Below are 18,723 nucleotides of genomic sequence, written 5' to 3' on the forward strand. Positions count from 1 at the left end.
TGTGTGATTTCATTGATGCACTGCGCTCATGAACATTTGCAGTCCGCCATTTCCCTTCCGTGATATGGATTTCACGTGACATTTTCATTTCATATCGCTTCTATTAAAGATGAATGGATGCGCCGGACCATTCAAGAACGTAAAAAGCCAGGAAAATTTTGGGTGACATGTTACACTGGGGATCTCCCGCCTGACAATAAAAGTTAGCTCGTGTAGCAATTGCAAAATTCGCGGCAGTCGTGTTGGGGACTCACCGGGCCGGCCGATGACGCGGTATTCTTCTTCCGAGTCCTCAGAGTCGGGGTACGGCTGCTGCGCCAGTTCGATGAACTCCTGCAGGTGTCTGGGCAGCTCTCGGCCGCCGCCCACGCCGTCCCCACCGCCCCCGCGGTCGCCGCCGGCGTCATCCTCCTCCTGGTCCAGTTCCGGCAGACCGAGCTTCTGCTGGCGCTGGCGCACGCGGCCCATGAACTCCGCCTCCAGGCGCGGGGGCGGTGGCGGGGGCGGAGGGCGCGCCGCCTCCGCCGCCCCCGACACACGCAGCACGCAGCGGCGTCGGCGCTCGGCGCGCTCGGCCAGCTGGCGCTCGTACTCGCGGAACATCTGGTCGCGGAAGCGCTCGCTGGAGGCCGGCGGGGGCGGCGGCGGTGGCTGGCGCTCCGCCCCCGGGAGGCGCAGGGGCGGCGCGCCGGCCTCCGCCTCCGCGCGCTCCACGGCGATGTCGCCGCGCTTCGAAATGCGGTACCGGGAAGCCTCGAACTTGCGCACCGTCTGCGTACCTTCCTGCTTCACCACCTCCTGGCGACGTTCTCTCCAGAACTCTTCGTCGTCACAGATCTCGCGGAGCTTCTGCAGTTCTTCGTACTGCCTTATAAGATCCGCTTCTTGCTCCATGAGCTGCCGTTCCTCGCGCTCTAGGTCAGCCATCTCCGCGTCTCGCTGCTCCTTCTTCTCATCTCGTTGCCTTTCGTCAATCTCTCCATTCCGCCCTGTTTCCGCCTTTCCTTCTGATTTCTCTTCATTTTTCCTTTCACCCCTTTCCACCATTACATTCTCTTTCTGTTCATCTTTCTTCTTGTCACTAGCAACCTCTTTGTCTTTCACCAACATTCGCTGCAACTCCGAGTACTCAATTTCCTTTACGCCATCTCCTCTCTCAGCGTCTTTCGATTCTTCACCTATCTTCTCTTCCACAACTACTACCTGCTTCACTAACTTCTGCTTAAGCTCCTTGTACTGCAGTTCCTTCACGATCTCCACCTCCTCCTTATCCTTCTTCCCCTGCATCAACTCCTGGTACTGCACCTCCTTCTCGCCATCCACTTCCTCCTGGTCCCTCTGCTTCTCCCTCTCGAGAACCTTCTGCACCTGTGTCCTCTCTTCCAGCAGCTGAGTCTCGAATTGCTTCTTGAGTTTCTCGAACTCCTCCTCGGACTTGGGCTGTTTCTCTTGCTGCCCTACGTCCTCTCCAGAAGAACGACTCTTCTCTTTGAACTGCAGTTGCTTCTCGATGTACCTCTGTTCCTGCTGCTGCTGGTTCTCGAACTGCTTCTTGAGCTGTCGGAATGGCACATCCTTGAGTTTCTCGTCCTGTTTCTTCGGCTGCTCGCTCTTGAGCTGTTCCAGCTGCCTGAGGAACTGCCTGCGTTCCTCCGCCTGCTGGCTCTCGAACTGCTTCTTGAGCTCCTGGATCTGCTGGTCGGTCTTGACGTCCATTTGGGACAGACGTAGTCGCTGAGAGGGCAGCGGAGGTCGCGACTGCTGGAGCTGTTGCTGGAAGGACAGCCGCTTCTGCAGTTCTTTTCTGGCACTAGGCTCCAGTGACTTTTGGAATAACTGCTGTTGCTGCTGTATAGGTATTTGAGGCTGCGGCGAGTATCTGCTCGGCAGAGAGTATCTCCTCTCCAGAATCTCATGGCGGAGACGCTGGTACTCCTTTTCGGTGCTGTCCTGGCCATCCTCCAAGGAGTTGACTCGGTAGATGCGGCGCTGTTCGTGGCTCGTGGTCTCGGATTTGGAATCGATATTGGTGCTGGTGTCCTTGGAGGTGAGAAGCACGTCCGGAACGGAGCTGGTGGGCGGCTGTTGAGACTGGTCCTTCTCCCTCTTGGCGGGAGCGGCGCCTGGCTGCGCCTGCGCCTTCTCGTCATAGCCGTACCAAGATGGCGGCCGGTGCTTGTTGCGCGCCGAGTCGCAGCAGCCGCCGCACGAGGTGGTGGCGCGGGCGCCGTCCTCCGCCCCCGGGGGCGGCGGCCTCTTGCTGCGGTCCTGCGGCGGCGGGGAGGGCGTCGCCGCCTGCTGCTGCGGCGGCTGATCCTGCTGGGGCGGCGCCATGGGCGAATGCGCCCTGCCTTCGCGGACGAATTTCAACATGCGCGTGCCTGCGGCCGGCCGGCTTGTGCGCTCCTCGGCTCGGAGCAGTGCCAGCAGCCGGCTGCCGCCCCCCACCCCGCGGCCGCTGTCCGACGCCGCCGTCGACGTCGGCGGTATTTTTGCGCCGAGGGCCGGCGGGCAGGAGCGGTCGCGCCGCGGCGCGGGGCTGCCCTGCGGCGACAGCGGCGCGCTCCGCGCCTGCGGGGGCGTCGGGGGCGGCGCCGGCGCCTGCCCCGTCTCTTCCGCCACCAAGCTGGGCTGCCTGAAATGGAACGGCTCCGATGCTGCTCTGTCCACAATCCTCTGCTGCCAGAACTGGTGGCCGGCGGAGAACATCGTCGCCTTGTTAGAGCTAACATCACACGAACTACGCTGTGGAGCCGAGTCCGCGTCCAGTGATTTCGTGGAAGGCGAAGGTGTCGAGCGTTCACTTGTGTCCAATAGTCGATAGTACCCTGGCAACGAAGATCGTCGCTCGTCGACCACATCCTTCCCTCGCTGGCGACCCAGAGAGGGTTCTCCGTAACTGCGCCTCTCGAGAAACTTCCGATGAAGGTCCAGCAAGGTGTCAGCGTCCGGAGTCGACCTCCCTCCATTGTACAGGGAGCGACCCTGCGACGGCGAGAGGCACAGTAGCAAATTGGGGTCCACTCTCGACGGTAGCGCGGTCCAGCCTTCGGCGTCGGGTGGTGTGGGAGGCGGCGGCGGTGGTGTCGGCGCTGGCGTCGACGGCGTTGGCGAGAAGGCGATGGGTGGCGGGGGCGGCGTCGGCGCCGGAGTAGAGGCAGTCGAGGGCGCTTCCCAGAGGCGCATCTGGCGCAAGACCGACGCGCCGCCCGGCCGCGACAGCAGGACGCTGCAAGACAGCTCGAGGAGGGTCTTGGGCTGCAGCATCGGTTGGGGCGTCACGACCTCGCAAGAGGATGGACGAGACCCAGCACCTGGGTTGTAGACGGCAGTCGCGTCGCTACTGGTGGAAGAGCCTTGCCGCGAGTGGGCGGCTGTCACAGTGGGGGTCCTGTCTGCATCAGAGTCCTCCTCCAACAGGGTCTCCAGGGGCCTGTTCGGCGGCTGTCCATAACGAACCGGCTCCACACCCAACTCTTGCATCATAGACGCAACCATCGCCTCCATCTCCCTCCTCTCGGTCGATGTTAGCCGATCTGGTGTTGATGTGACCCTAGTTTGTTCAGCTGCGTTTTCATAACCGTCGCAATTTCTGTCAGTTTCTCCAGGCAACCTTCTTTCAGTATAATCAGAGTCTTCCCCAACGAATGTCCTTGATTTGGCAGCATCATCTCTCGCTGACACTTCTTCACTGCCAGCAATAGGTACAGCCACACTCCCTTCATCGGTTCTTCTTCTTCTCCTTTCTTGCACTCTGTCCATTTCACCATCTGCATCATCGAACACATCATCCAAAGTTTCTTCCTCCTGTTGATCTTTTTCAAGCGCAGAGCCCTTATCCAGCTTCCTGATGGCTTCCTCCTCCTCCCCAGCCGTGTCCTCCCCATCCGCATCCTCCCCTTCGCTGCTGTTGGACAGGAAGACTCTCTCCGCCGCCGGTTGCCATTCGTCTTCGACCGGCATCTCGACACGTCCCTCCACTGCTGCCGTCTCTTCTGCGTCACTCTCAGTCACCTCAGATATCTCTATCGACGGCGGAGACGAGTATCCGCCGGCATTCAGAAACCTCGCCATATTTGCGGACCTCCGAACATCTTCGGCTCTGCAGCCGGAGCTGACGACCTCCACTTCCTCCACTTTGCACTTGACGACATACGTCTCCTTCACGCGACACACGCTGGCCGTCACAGAGCTGCTGATTTCGTGCATCTGCGCCTCGTACCGGTGCTCTGTCGTCTTAGGAAGGTCTGCTCTGGGGCAGTATGTGTCAACTGGAGGCGGCGCGCTGGTGTCGGACGGTCTAGAAGCTCTCGGTTCTGGCTCGCCAACTCGCGACTTGGGTATGAAAGATTCTCTGACGGTGAAGACGCCGCAGTCGATGGCTTGTTGTCCGACGTCTTTGGTGACGACGTAGACGCGCTGGGCAGTCGGGTCGGACACGGCGCGGTGAAGGTCGCGCCGTCTCGACGCGTGGACGGCCGCTTCGTCCGCCCCCACCGCCCCCGCCTCCTCCGCGGCCGGTTCCTCCGGGATTACGCCCAGTGGCCGCAGCGAGGGCGGCGAACTCGCTAGGCGCCGCCTTCGACTTCGACGTCCCTCCCGCGGCGCTCTGTCCGCACCGCCGTCTCTCCGTGGGGGCGGCGAGTCCTTGTCGAATTCGCTAGCCGTCTCCCAGACGTCTTCGTCCGTCACGATCTGCACGATGACCGCCCTGCGCTCTTTCAGCGCCCTGCCTGCCGCCGGCGCATCTTCCACGGCCCCCTGCGACGCCTCCACTTCTTCGTTCTCGGCCTCCACTTGCGCGGCGGGTTCCATCGCCGCCTCCCCGTCTCTGTCAGTCACTAACGGCTCCTCCGCCTCCCACTCGCCCGGGCACCGCGCGCCGGGGTTCTGGGATCGCTGTCCGCCCGCCGTTGCGTCACGGCATTCGCCGAAATGCTGACTCTGTGCCGGTCGCGGCTGCGACTCTGCCTCCGATTCTATTCCTGGCGCGCGGCCGGACGACTGCGCCGTCTGCCTCCTCTCGCGCGCGGCGCCGCTGCCGCCGCCGGTTTGTTCGCTGCTCTTCCGCGGAAGTTTTCCTTCGTCCTCCGGCTCCACGTGTTCCTCATCTTCCGCACATTCCACTCGTCTGTCGTCCTCAGACTCTCCAGCGCTGCACGCTTGCAGTTCTCCTCCCCCAGATCCACCGGTGGTCGCGTCGCGCTCCCCGTTAACGACACTGTGCTCGCCGTTTCGCGAGGCTGCTGCCGCGGCGCCCGCTGCAGCCACGCCCTCGGCCCCCAGGCCTGCCCCCGCCCACGCACCGCCAGCGCCACCTCGCCGCCGGTGGCTGCACTCGGCCCCCTCCGCCCCCACCGACGGAGTGTCGATTAGCTCCCTCGCCGTGTCTTCCGAAGCCGTTGCTGCGCTGTCTCCTCCGCTATTTATAGTCTCCGATGTCACAACACTCTGTTGTAGTAAAGAGTGATCACCAGGTGTTCTCTCCTGGCATTCAGAATCACACTCAATTGGACTTTCCATTTCAGCACAACCCCCCGTGCTCTCAGACATAACGTCTCCGCGCCTTTCCCTATCCGCAGCGGATATAACCACTTTCTCGCTGCACAGCTCACAACCTTCACCTCGAACACTCCTATCCTTCCACTTACCACCCACATCATCTCCAATTACAATCACATCTTTGCAAGTTGCATTCGCACCCGCCTTCTCCTTCGCAACCACACCATTCCCTCTCCCAATCCATCTAAAATAATCTAAATTTGCTACGCTTTCGGCCATTAACGACTCGACGAAATGCTCAGCTACTGCACGAACCGCTTGTTCGTATGTTGTCCTCTCACTTCTATCTTCGTCGTCTGAAGTCAGCTCTCGATTTAGCACCACAATAGCCCCATCATCACGCCGTTTGCGGCTCACCGCTTCACCTTTCGACAAATCCAAAACTGTAACACTGTCGTTGCTCTCCCTACGTTCCCTGTTTTCGAACCACCGCGTACATATAAATTCTTTATGCACTCGTGTCGTCTGACACACTACTTGCTTCACTTCGTCTCTCACAAATGTTTCTCCGTAAATATCGCTGCCTTGGCTTGCATTTCGTGAACTACCGACAGTTTCTAACTTATCTTCGAACCTTTCTACGTTGTCCGTAAATCTAACACGCCGCACTTCTTTTTCACTACTCGCATTATGAAATACTTGTTCTTCAGCTGTCGATATGGCTGAACAAACGTTCGAATTTTCCTCTAAGTTTTTGTCTACCTCTGCATTCTCTGATGCTGTTTCCTTTCGATCCGCACCTACTTGCAGCATGGACTCCCTTCCACCATCGTCCGCCGACATCGAAGCCAACATTTCTTCTCGACTGTCGGTGGTAACATTACATTCGTTCGTTTCAGTCACAAAAGTTTCTCTCTCAGTACCCACTGCAGTTATCTCCACAGTTTCGTTGTTCGTAATCGTCCTCAATCGAAGGCTATCGTCAGCAGCAACGCAGGTCTGCTCTCCTTTTGCTACTCCATCGCGTAGCATCTCACTCGTAGATTCCACCGATGAGGCAGCAACACTGTATTTGAGCGGAAGTTCCTCCAGCCCTTGTCGTTCCCTCTCTGAGCTCTCTCTTACTGCTCTGTTGTTTTCTGGACGTGCACGATCGTCTTCACCTGGAAGCTGAGTTTCGTTCACAGGATCGGCATTTGCCACAACACCAAAGACGTCTGACTGTCCACTAGTTTGATGGTTGACTCCACATACGGGTGACGATTGCAAATTTGCCGCGCACCCTGCTGTTTCTGACTGCAGGATAGCGTTAGCAGGAGCTGACGTTACTTCTCTTTTCTGCTCAGCACTTCCCTCTGTAGCACCTGCATGCGGCCCAGCCAATCCTGCTACGAGCAAATTTTCATCTCCTATCACAGGAATCATCGGCACTGCGCTTTTCTCTCCTTCTGCGTCCGCCTCGCCAAAGTCTTTCACTGCCAGAGGAATAGTCACTGATTCATCATAATTAGCACCGTCGAGCTCCTCTGAATGCCCTACTGTCTGAAAGCTGCCACCAAACGCTGAATTATCTTGATGGTCCGACGTCTCGGTTTGCAGGTCTGTTTCATTATGGTCTACCGTATCCAAAATATCTTGAACTTGTACCGTTTCGCCTCTTCTCCGTTCCTCACTTCCCTCCTGTAGAGGAGTTGAATCCGTTTCAAATGAATCTCCCTTTTCTGCTGCAGGAGTCACAGGCACTGCACTATTGTTCCCTTCCAAGAGCGGTTCAGTAGAAAGTTTTACGGTTTCGGGTACATTCAGTGGTTCATCACTTACAGCAGAATCAAGCCCCTCTGATTGTGTCACAGCCTGGCGTCTACCACCAAATGACGAATTTACTTGACGATTCGAAGTTTCCGCTTGCAGGAATGCATCTTTCGTCTCTTGGGCTGGTACCGCGTTTTCTATTGTCTGTTCAACATTCGGCGACCGCTCCTCCACCAGACTTTGTCCTGGTGCAGCACTGTTATCACCCTCCACTCCCCCTACACTGGAGCCTCTTACGGTCTCACTTGTCACAGTCGGAGCAGTGTACTGGCCTTTCTGGTGTTTTCCACTCGTCGACTCCCGCTGTTGGTCTCGTTGAGGTAGACTGGTAACAGGGTTGGCATCTTTCGGACCAGTGACGGACTCGGGAAAAGTCTGGACGCTACGGGGAGGCTTGCTGGATTCCCGGTTTGGCGACAGCCTTTCCAGAATGCACTGTTGGTGGCTCTTTGCGGGTTGCATTGGTGACTTTTCGCCACTTTTTTCGGCACCGTCGGCGTCAGAGGCACCGGAATTGGAATGGACGCGTTGGAGAACCGCACTGGCTCCTTCCTGCGGCGACAGCCTCCGTCGGTTCGTTGTCGTAGGCGGCGAGGTAGTGACTGCCACGCCCCCTTCGCTCGGTGCGTCGTTAGCTGAAGTGTTACCACGCTGTTGTGGAAGATCGGCTACAGACTCACCGGAAGCGGCGTCGGCGGCGTCCCTGGAGCGCTGCCCCCGGCGTCGGCGGCGCCTGCCTCCCTTGCTGCTGCTGCTGCTGCGGCCTCCAGCCGTCCCCTGCAGACTCCGGCCTCCACAGGCTACTGGGCCAACGCGACCGACCGTCTGACAGCGCTCCGCCAGGGTCACAGGTGTTAGCAGCACCACACGCCGAGCACTCGTTAGTACCTGCCGCCGCTGCCACTGCCGCCGCCCGCCACGCTAACGCAAAGCGGACGCCATTCCGACTCGCCTCGCTTCAACGACCGCATTCACAGATGCTTGTTACATAATTCGTCCTCTTTCCGATACTCGCTTTTACCGCTTACGCTTCCAGTTCAGGATGTTCTACATGCACAATCAAACGTGCAATTTCGCATTAGCAGTCATCACGGTGTACAAAATTTCCCATGTTCCTCAGGGAAGCATTCTAGGTCCACTGTTATTTATTTTGCTCTCTACTAATAATATCGAGACCTCGCCTGTAGACAATGGCACAGAGAATGAGAAACAGAGTAATTGCATGTGAAACATGGTAAGTGGTGAGCTTTGCTCATATTACGAGGGTGAATCACTAAATAAGCTGCAGTAGTAGTAGTAGATTAGAACACTAACAAACACTAACAGGTAGGGACTGCAGCGACAATACAGACTTGGCCAGCCCAGTGCCAGGGGCAGGCTCACATGGGTTTAGCTGAGTGAGCAGGCCTTTAATAGTAGGTTTATACATCAACTGGCACACTTGTAATCGCTGCAGAATAGATTAGTAGAAGTAGGATAGCTTAACAGATTAACCTTGCTCATAGTTATGCCAGTTATAGAAAAATGAAATATAACAATGCTGTAAAATGTAGTATAATATGTAGACCCACTAATTATTAAGGTGGTGGGTTGTTTTGTATCTTTATTTTGTTTTGTTTGTATCGTGCTAATAAAGAATTTTTTTAAAAAAAAAGGAAAAGAAGGAAAAGAAAAAAAAAAAAAGCTGCAAACTGGGACAGGGACATCAGAACTGAGTGTAACTGTCTGAAATTGATTTTCCTTTTCAACATACTCCACTTGTTAACTTAAGCACCTATCCCACCGTTCGACAAGGCGTTAAAAGCCTGCAGAATAGAATTCTTCTGCCAGCATTTGCATGCAACTAGTAGCCTCTAGGTATACACTGGGGTGACAGAAGTCTGGGATAGCTCCTAAGATCGTGTCGGACCTACGTAGTGAAGTAACTCGACGTGCTATGGCTCGATTATGTCCCATAAATGTTCGATAGGTCGCCTATCATTCGCTCGAATTGTCCAGAATGTTCTTCGAAACAACTGCGAACAACTGTGGTCCGGTGGCAAATCGCTTTGTCACCCACAAAAATTCCATCGCTAATTGAGAACGTGAAGTCCATGAATAACTGCAAATAGTCTCCAAGTAGCCAAACATAACCATTTCCAGTCAATGATCGGTTCAGTTGGACCGGAGGACCCCCAGTCCATTCCATGTAAAACAGCCCATACCGTTATGGAGCCACCACCAGCTTACATAGCGTCTTGTTGACAATTAGAATCCATTGTTTCGTGGGGTCTGAGCAGGGCTCGGACCCTACCATCAGCTCTAACTAAAATTGTGACTCATATGAGCAGTCGTCTGGGGTCCAACCGTTGTGGTCACGAGACCAGAAGTGCCGCCGCAGACGATGTTGTGCTGTTCTCAAAGGCTCTCGTGTCCGTCGTCTATTGCCATAGCCTATTAACGCCACACTGCCCTAACGTTAGTCGTAAATCGCACGTTGATTTCTGGGGTTGTTTCACGCAATGTTCTTCTTCTGTTAACACCGACAACTCTACGCAAAAGCCGCTGCTGTCCTTGTTAAGCGAAGGCCGTACGCTACTGCGTTGCTTGTGTTTAGATTTAATGCCTAAATTTGGTATTTCTCAGCACATTGTGGATCTCGGAATATTGAATTCCCTAACGGTTTCGGGAACGGAATGTCCCATGCGTCTAGCTCCAACTACCATTCTGGTACAAAGTCTGTTAATTCACTTTGTGCGGCCATAATCACGTTTGGAACCTTTCTACACGAATTGCCAGAGTACAAATGACAGCTGCGCCAATTCACCGTCTTTTTATTCCTTGTGTACTCGACACTACCGCCATCTGTATATGTGCATATCGCTATTCCGTCACTTTTCTCACTTCATTGTATAACAAGTTTATTTTGTTCCTGAAACTGCTGCATCGCTCAAGAACGATGTGTCCTTGGAGCAGCGAAATACTAATTCCCCTAGACGGGGGAACAACGTGCCATCACTGGATATGCAGGGTATTACTATATCCAGATTGAACATAAATTCCATGAAATACAGCTCTAATCATATACGGAAAGAATTCCGCTATGGACGTGCTCTTCGGACAGTCCCTGGCTCACAAAAATCGCTTGTACTATTCGGGTACACATTCAAAGCCCACCTGCCTTAATGGTCTGACTGGAGATCATTAACGATTGGCCGCAGAATACTATATATTGACTACCTTCCACGTGACACGAGCTGTCTTCTCCTACATACGTACAGGTGCTAAGTTTATAAACGGAGTGGGTATTCTGGAGTTTGCGACCTATTTATTGACTCACCCTTGTAGTTAATAATTCCACGATAAATCGGGAGATACCAGCTTTATCTCTAATTTCAAATGCTCGGTAATGGCAATTTTGTCAGGTTTTCTCGCTAATGACAACTTTGTCAGGGTGTGCGCATGTAAACAGCGGCAAGTGCCAAAAACATGACTGTCAGTAGTAGTAACACTCACGGTTTTAGTGCCAGAAAAATGCTTTTCCGGGACTATTTGTACAAATCTGAGGAAGATGTTGATAACTACGACTCAGATTAAGATTCTGAATTTTTCCTGAACGCCTATATGCTTCAGAAGTTGTTCTTAATCATGTAAATGGGAATATTTACTCAAGCAAGTAAAAAATGTTTAACTGTGTCGCTTAGCAAAGTTTACGTGAGTTTACGTGTCAGGGTAACGGCAGAAATGTTACGAGCGATACTTAACATTCTGTAGTAAGGTGTTTGATAAGATTAATTTTATCTTGTGCTGAATCTAAGATTAATTTTTCACCAAAGATTTTTATACTGCCGAGATTGCATTAATTAATATTTATTATTGACGACTGGTTTCGACGATTGAAACTGTCCTCTTCTGAACCTCAAAAACATTTTTGAATGTAAATCGTGTTCCATCATTAGTTTATTACTCATGCCATGTCGTCAATATTGTGGAAATTGTACAGCAAGTTACACAAGGACTTTATAAAAAATGAAACCATTTACAGATGAAAAACACCTTGTGCAGCGGACAGTGCTTTTCATCTGTATATGGTTTTATTTTTTATAAAGTCCTTGTGTAACGTGCTGCATGTTACTCTTCATAATAACCCCACAGCATGAGTTATAAAACTCATAATGGAACACGAGTTATAACAAAAAACATTTTTTAAAGATCAGAAGATGATAGTTACAGCTTAGAAAGCGGTCGTTGATAATAAATATTAATTAATGTTATCTTGGCTGTAAAAAGTTTTTCAAGTTAAATTTGGATCGTACTTTCCATTTTCTCAGTGTGAGAAATTTCAACAAATTTTTCAGATTGTTATAATTAAAGGCTGCAAAATTGTTAATGCAAATCTTAGTGTCAAAATCTAAAAATTTTGCCTTTTTGCATTGTTATTTTTGAGTGGTTTCGTAATAATATTTCATTAATTTGCACAGCACGTAAAGAGTGGTAAATCAATGCTTAAAGACTCTGTTGGAATGTACTGTTCGTACGACAAGACAATGTGTACTGAGAGAAGTTTGAAGCTACATTACTCAGTGCGCGAAGAAAAAGGAAAAACGCCTATTAGCTTTGAAGTCTTCAATAGAGAGAATATACCATAAACATTTTTAACGTTTTCACAAATCAGTCATTTCAGTGTAAATTTAGGATACGTGGGAATCAAAAAAGTCTTTGGCATTAAATTTGTCTTTTTTTCAATTGAATAACAGTTTTAGATCGTTCTGATCATCATCAGATTGATCCGTCTCCATAAACTTAGTAAAAGAAGAAAATAAAATTCATAACCATGATTCGCATCGTCAGACAACCGTGGCTACAACTTAGTGACATACTCCACATACGCTCAACCTAGAATTTTATTGATGTTGTTGTTGTGGTCTTCATTCCAAAGATTGGTTTGATGCAGTTTACCTTTCTAGCCTATGCAGGATTAGTCTCCTCTTACTGTATTCAAGTCTTGGGCTCCCTCGAGAATTTTTACCCCTCACACTTTCCTTCATTACTAAATTGACTATCCGCTGGTGCCTGAGGATGTGACCTGCTCAACTGTTCCATCGTTTTAGCCAGGTTTTACGATAAATTTGTTTGTTTCTAGTTACTTATTCGATCTATCCATCTGTTCTTCAGTTTTCTGCTCTAGCACCACATTTAAAAAGTTTCTGTTCTCTTCTTATCTGGAGTGTTTATAGTCCACGTTTCGCTTCATAAAAAAGCTACACCCTAGATACATATCTCCAGAACATTTTAAACATTTAAATTTATTGTTGGTGAATATCGTATCTAGCAACTATATTTTAAATTAAACATTAATGTAATAGAAAATATTAGTTAGCCATCTGAGGATGATCATGAACGCCGAAACCGGTTATATCATCGAAATATAGAATTTTGAAAGTATTTGAGACTGTTTGCGGTATTCCTCAACCTTCACTGACGGCTACGGAGTTCACGAGATCCAGCATGAATAAAATAACACTTAAATTTACATTATGTGTTAACAGAGTCCTCTTTTTCAGAAACGTTTATATTGCCAATTGGCAATCTGCATTTTATATTATTTCTAGTTCGGCTATCGTCATCTACTTTGCTGCCCAGATAGCAAAAGCAGTCTATTACTTTTAGTGTCTCATTTGCTAATCTATTTGCCTCAGAATCGGCTCATTTTATTCGACCATATTCTATCACTCTTTTTACTTCTGTTGATGTTCATCTTATATCCTCTCGGCCCGCCCGGTTGGCCGTGCGGTCTAGCGCACGGCTTTCCGGGTGGGAAGGAGCGCCTGGTCCCCGGCACAAATCCACCCGGTGGATTTGTGTCGAGATCCGGCGAGCCGGCCAGTCTGTGGATGGTTTTTAGGCAGCTTTCCATCTGCCTCGGCGAATGCGGGCTGGTTCCCCTTATTCCACCTCAGCTACACTATGTCGGCCATTGCTGCGCAAACAAGTTCTCCACGTACGTAAAATAGGGGTTACACTCGTCTGGTGTGAGACGTTCCCTGGAAGGGGGGTGGGGGGGGGGGGGGTTCACCGGGGTCCGAACCGCACAATAACCCTGGGTTCGGTGTGGAGCGGCGGAGGGGTGAAGTGGACTGCGATAGTCGCCGTGGGGGTTACGGACTACTGCGGCTGCGGCGGGGGGTGGGGGGGGGGGGGGGCGACGGAGCCTCTCCGTCGTTTCTAGGTGCCCGGTTAACATAACATATATCCTCTCGATAAGAAGAGAACTCTGTCCAGCTGATCTTCCAAGTCCTTTGCCGTCCGTAAGTGAATTACATCACCGGCAGACCTCAAATTCTTTACTTCTTGTCGCTGGCCCGCTGTGGTCGAGCTGTTCTGGGCGTTTCATTCCGGAACCACGCGGCTGCTACGGTCGTAGGTTCGAATTCTGCCTCTGGCATGGATGTGTTTGATGTCTTTATGTTAGTTAGGTTTAAGTAGTACTAAGTCTAGGGGACTGTTGAGCTCAGATGTTAAGTCCCATTGTGCTTAGAGACATTTGAACCATTTTGATTTTACTTCTTGTCGCTGAACTTTCATTCCGTTTAAAAATGTCTCTTTAGTTTCCTTCATAGCTTGCTCAGTGTGCAAATTAAATAACATATGGAATAGGCTACTAATTTTGGGAATTTTGTTCATATGAGATAGATAGAAATGTAGAAGCAGATATGACCTTGTATGTCTTAAACTTGAGACAGAATGGTCGTTATCGAAACAGTGATCGACCCTGCATATACACGCTTAATGATTTTGTACCCTGGTGACGAACTTGCAGAACGAAACTGGTAGCACAATATAGAAATTCACTTGTCAGCTGTCGGTGTTTTTTTTTTCCCAAAATGACTTTCATCATGAATCACCTTGAAGAAAATGACTTATTGATACGTAACCAACACGGATTCAGAAAATATCGTTCTTGCGCAACACTGCTAGGTCTTTATTCCCATGAAATAATGAGTGCTGTCGACAAGGGATCTCAGATCGATTCCATATTGTAGAATAATGGAACATGTTTTGTGTTCTCGTATTATGACGTTCTTAGATAATACAAATCTCCTTCATCATAACCAACATGGATTCCGCAAACAGAGATCATGTGAAACTCAGCTCGCCCTATTTGCCCAAGAAATTCACAGTGCCGTGGACACTGGCGAGCAGATTGATGCCGTATTCCTGGACTTCAGGAAGGCATTTGATACGGTTCCGCACTTACGTTTAGTGAAAAAAATACGAGCTTACGGAATATCGGACTAGGTTTGTGATTGGATTCAGGATTTCCTAGAAGAAAGAACACAACATGTCATTCTTAACGGTTCAAAATCTGCAGATGTAGAGGTAATTTCGGGAGTACCGCAGGGAAGCGTGATAGGACCTTTATTGTTTACAATATACATAAATGACTTAGTTGACAACATCGGTAGCTCCGTGAGGCTATTTGCAGATGACACGGTTGTCTACAAGAAAGTAGCAACATCAGAAGACTCGTACGTACTCCAGGAGGACCTGCAGAGGATTAATGCATGGTGCGACAGCTGGCAGCTTTCCCTAAACGTAGATAAATGTAATATAATGCGCATACATAGGGGCAGAAATCCATTCCAGTACGATTATGCCATAGGTGGTAAATCATTGGAAGCGGTAACGACCGTAAAATACTTAGGAGTTACTATCCGGAGCGATCTGAAGTGGAATGATCACATAAAACAAATAGTGGGAAAAGCAGGCGCCAGGTTGAGATTCATAGGAAGAATTCTAAGAAAATGTGACTCATCGACGAAAGAAGTAGCTTACAAAACGCTTGTTCGTCCGATTCTTGAGTATTGCTCATCAGTATGGGACCCTTACCAGGTTGGATTAATAGAAGAGATAGACATGATCCAGCGAAAAGCAGCGCGATTCGTCATGGGGACATTTAGTCAGCGCGAGAGCGTCACGGAGATGCTGAACAAGCTCCAGTGGCGGACACTTCAAGAAAGGCGTTACGCAATACGGAGAGGTTTATTATCGAAATTACGAGAGAGCACATTCCGGGAAGAGATGGGCAACATATTACTACCGCCCACATATATCTCGCGTAATGATCACAACGAAAAGATCCGAGAAATTAGAGCAAATACGGAGACTTACAAGCAGTCGTTCTTTCCACGCACAATTCGTGAATGGAACAGGGAAGGGGGGATCAGATAGTGGTACAATAAGTACCCTCCGCCACACACCGTAAGGTGGCTCGCGGAGTATAGATGTAGATGTAGATTCCTAGATTTCCAGAAGGCTTTTGATACCGTTCCTCACAAGCGACTCTTAATCAAATTGCGTGCATATGGAGTATCGTCTCAGATGTGTGACTGGATTCGTGATTTTCTCTCAGAGAGGTCACAGTTCGTAGTGATAGACGGTAAATCATCGAGTAGAACAGAAGTGATATCTGGCGTTCCGCAAGGTAGTGTCATAGGCCCTCTGCTGTTCCTGATTCCCATAAATGTTCTAGGTGATAATCTGAGCAGCCCCCTTAGATTGTTTGCAGATGACGCTGTAATTTACCGTCTAGTAAAATCATGAGACGATCAATTCCAATTACAAAATGACCAAGAGAGAATTTCTGTATGGTGCGAAAAGTGGCAGTTGACACTAAACAGGGGAAAGTGCGGGGTCATTCACATAGGTACTAAAAGAAATCAGATAAATTTTGGGTATACGATAAATCGCAAAAATCTAAGGGCTGTCAATTCGACTAAATACCTAGGAATTACAATTACGAGCAACTTAAATTGGAAAGACCACATAGATAATATTGTGGGGAAGGCGAAACAAAGACTGCGCTTTGTTGGCAGAACTCTTAGAAGATGCGACAAACCCACTAAAGAGACAGCCTACATTACACTTGTCCGTCCTCTGCTGAAATATTGCTGTGCGGTGTGGGATCCTTAGCAGGTAGGATTGACGGAGGACATCGAAAAAGTGCAAAGAAAGGCACCTCGTTTCGTGTTATTGCGCAATAGGGGTGAGAGTGTCACTGATATGATACGCGAGTTGGGGTGGCAGTTACTGAAACAAAGGCGGTTTTCTTTGCGGCGAGATCTATTTACGAAATTTCAATCACCAACTTCTTCTTCCGAATGCGAAAGTATTTTGTTGAGACCCACCAACGTAGGGTGAAATGATCATCACCATAAAATAAGAGAAAGCAGAGCTCGAACGGAAAGATTTAGATGTTCCTTTTTCCCACGCGCCATTCGAGAGTGGAATGGTAGAGAAGTAGTATGAAAGTCACAAGAGGTGTTAAATATGGACAGTAATGTAAGTTGTTGTTGTCTCATCAAATATTGTTCATATTTTACTTTGTTCATTTATTTAATGCAAACTGTCACATAGCCACTGTTTTGCATATAATTTTAATGTTAAAATGCAGTACCACCATACTCTCAAAGATGCATTTACGGCATGTTCCGTCAAACGCCCCCACTTTCCTGCATTTATTTATTCTGTTTATCTTATTAATATTGCTTAAGTTCCATAGGTATTCTGCAGTTACATTGATAATACTTCCAATATTGTTTGCAAACATTGTAACTTCTTTGGTGACAATGATCAGTAAATATCTGAAGATGGCCTTGTAAGCCGAAAACCGGTTAACACAATAAAAGTAATATTGTAGAACAAAAGCAAACTGGTGCTCTTCATTTATTAATATGTTATAGTTATTAACGTTTTTACGTTCTCGTGCTGAAGCTTGGCTTCTCGTCATTCAAAATGTCTAGCAGAGTGAGGTCGGCGATCGAGCGGCCAAGGCACTAAACTACCAGACTGCTGACCTGTGTGCGATTCTTCGCAGTCGCTTTTCTTTTTTCATTGGATTTTATTTGGTGTCTCTGATAATATTCAGATAATCAGAAATCTTGTCTTTAACTTTTATTAAAGAAAAACTTCAGGAGGTGTCAAGGCACTAAACTACCAGACTGCTGAGCTGTGTGCGATTCTTCGCAGTCGCTTTTCTTTTTTCATTGGATTTTATTTGGTGTCTCTGATAATATTCAGATAATCAGAAATCTTGTCTTTAACTTTTATTAAAGAAAAACTTCAGGAGGTGTGATTATTAAGCAAAATAAGTATATACACTAGGGTGAGAAAAGTCATGGCATACCTCCTAATATCGTGCAGGACCTCCTTTTGCCCGCCATAGTGCAGCAATTCGACATCCCATAGACTCCACAAGTCGTTGGAAGTCCTCTGCATAAATAATTAGCCATGCTCTCTCTACAGCCGTCCATATTGCGAAAATGTTGTCGGTGCGGGATTTGGTTATGTCCCATTAATGGTCGATAGGTACTCAAGTCATTCGCTCAAACTGTCCAGAATGTTCTTCAACCAAATCGCGATTGTGGCTTGGTGACATGGCGCATTGTCATCCATAAAACTTCCATCGTTATTTGGCAAAATGAAGTCCATGAACGGCTAAAAATGGCCTCCAAGTAGCCGAACTTCACAATTTCCTGTTAGTGGTCTGTTCAGTTGGACCAGGGGACCCAGTTCATTCCATGAAGATACAACCCACTTCACTATGTAGCCACCACCAGATTACACGGTGCCTTGTTGACAACTTGGGTCCATGGATTTGTGGGGTCTGCGCCACACTCTAACCCTAGCATCAGCTAACTGAAATCGTGACTCAAGTGACCAGTCCACCGTTTTCCACTAGTCTAGGGTTGAACCGATATGGTCACGAGCCCAGGAGAGGCGCTGCAGGCGATGTCGTGGTGTTAGCAAAGGCACCCGCACCGTTCGTCTGCTGCCTTAGCCCATTAACGCCATGCGGCTTTTCGCGGATGATGCTGTAGTATACAGAGAAGTTGCAGCATTAGAAAATTGTAGCGAAATGCACGAAGGTCTGCAGCGGATAGGCACTTGGTGCAGGGAGTGGCAACTGACCCTTAACACAGATAAATGCAATGTATTGCGAATACATAGAATGAAGGATCCTTTATTGTATGATTATATGATAGCGGAACGAACACTGGTAGCAGTTACTTCTGTAAAATATCTGGGAGTATGCGTGCGGAACGATTTGAAGTGGAATGATCACATAAAATTAATTGTTGGTAAGGCGGGTACCAGGTTGAGATTCATTGGGAGAGTCCTTAGAAATGTAGTCCATCAACAAAGGAGGTGGCTTACAAAACACTCGTTCGACCTATACTTGAGTATTGCTCATGAGTGTGGGATCCGTACCAGATCGGGTTGACGGAGGAGATAGAGAAGATCCAAAGAAGAGCGGCGCGTTTCGTCACAGTGTTATTTGGTAACCGTGATAGCGTTACGGAGATGTTTAGCAAACTCAAGTGGCAGACTGCAAGAGAGGCGCTCTGCATCGCGGTGTAGATTGCTCGC

The 18,723-nt window shown here is 49.3% G+C and overlaps 1 protein-coding gene across 7 annotated transcripts in view; it reads right to left on the bottom strand.

The window, feature by feature from the left end:
* LOC124618523 (sorbin and SH3 domain-containing protein 1) overlaps positions 1-18,723 on the bottom strand; it is a 935,475-nt gene that overhangs the window by 583,724 nt on the left and 333,028 nt on the right. The window contains exon 1 of one of the 7 annotated variants that reach the window (XM_047145361.1): positions 255-483. The exons of the other annotated variants lie outside the window; for them this stretch is intronic. Coding sequence (XP_047001317.1) covers positions 255-468 — 214 coding nt within the window. The 5' untranslated portion in view covers positions 469-483. Of the gene's footprint in view, positions 1-254; positions 484-18,723 lie in introns of those variants that run through there. 7 annotated transcript variants of the gene reach the window in all.

Source organism: Schistocerca americana, chromosome 1, assembly GCF_021461395.2.
Source record: "Schistocerca americana isolate TAMUIC-IGC-003095 chromosome 1, iqSchAmer2.1, whole genome shotgun sequence".
In the NCBI taxonomy this organism is placed as follows: domain Eukaryota; kingdom Metazoa; phylum Arthropoda; class Insecta; order Orthoptera; family Acrididae; genus Schistocerca; species Schistocerca americana.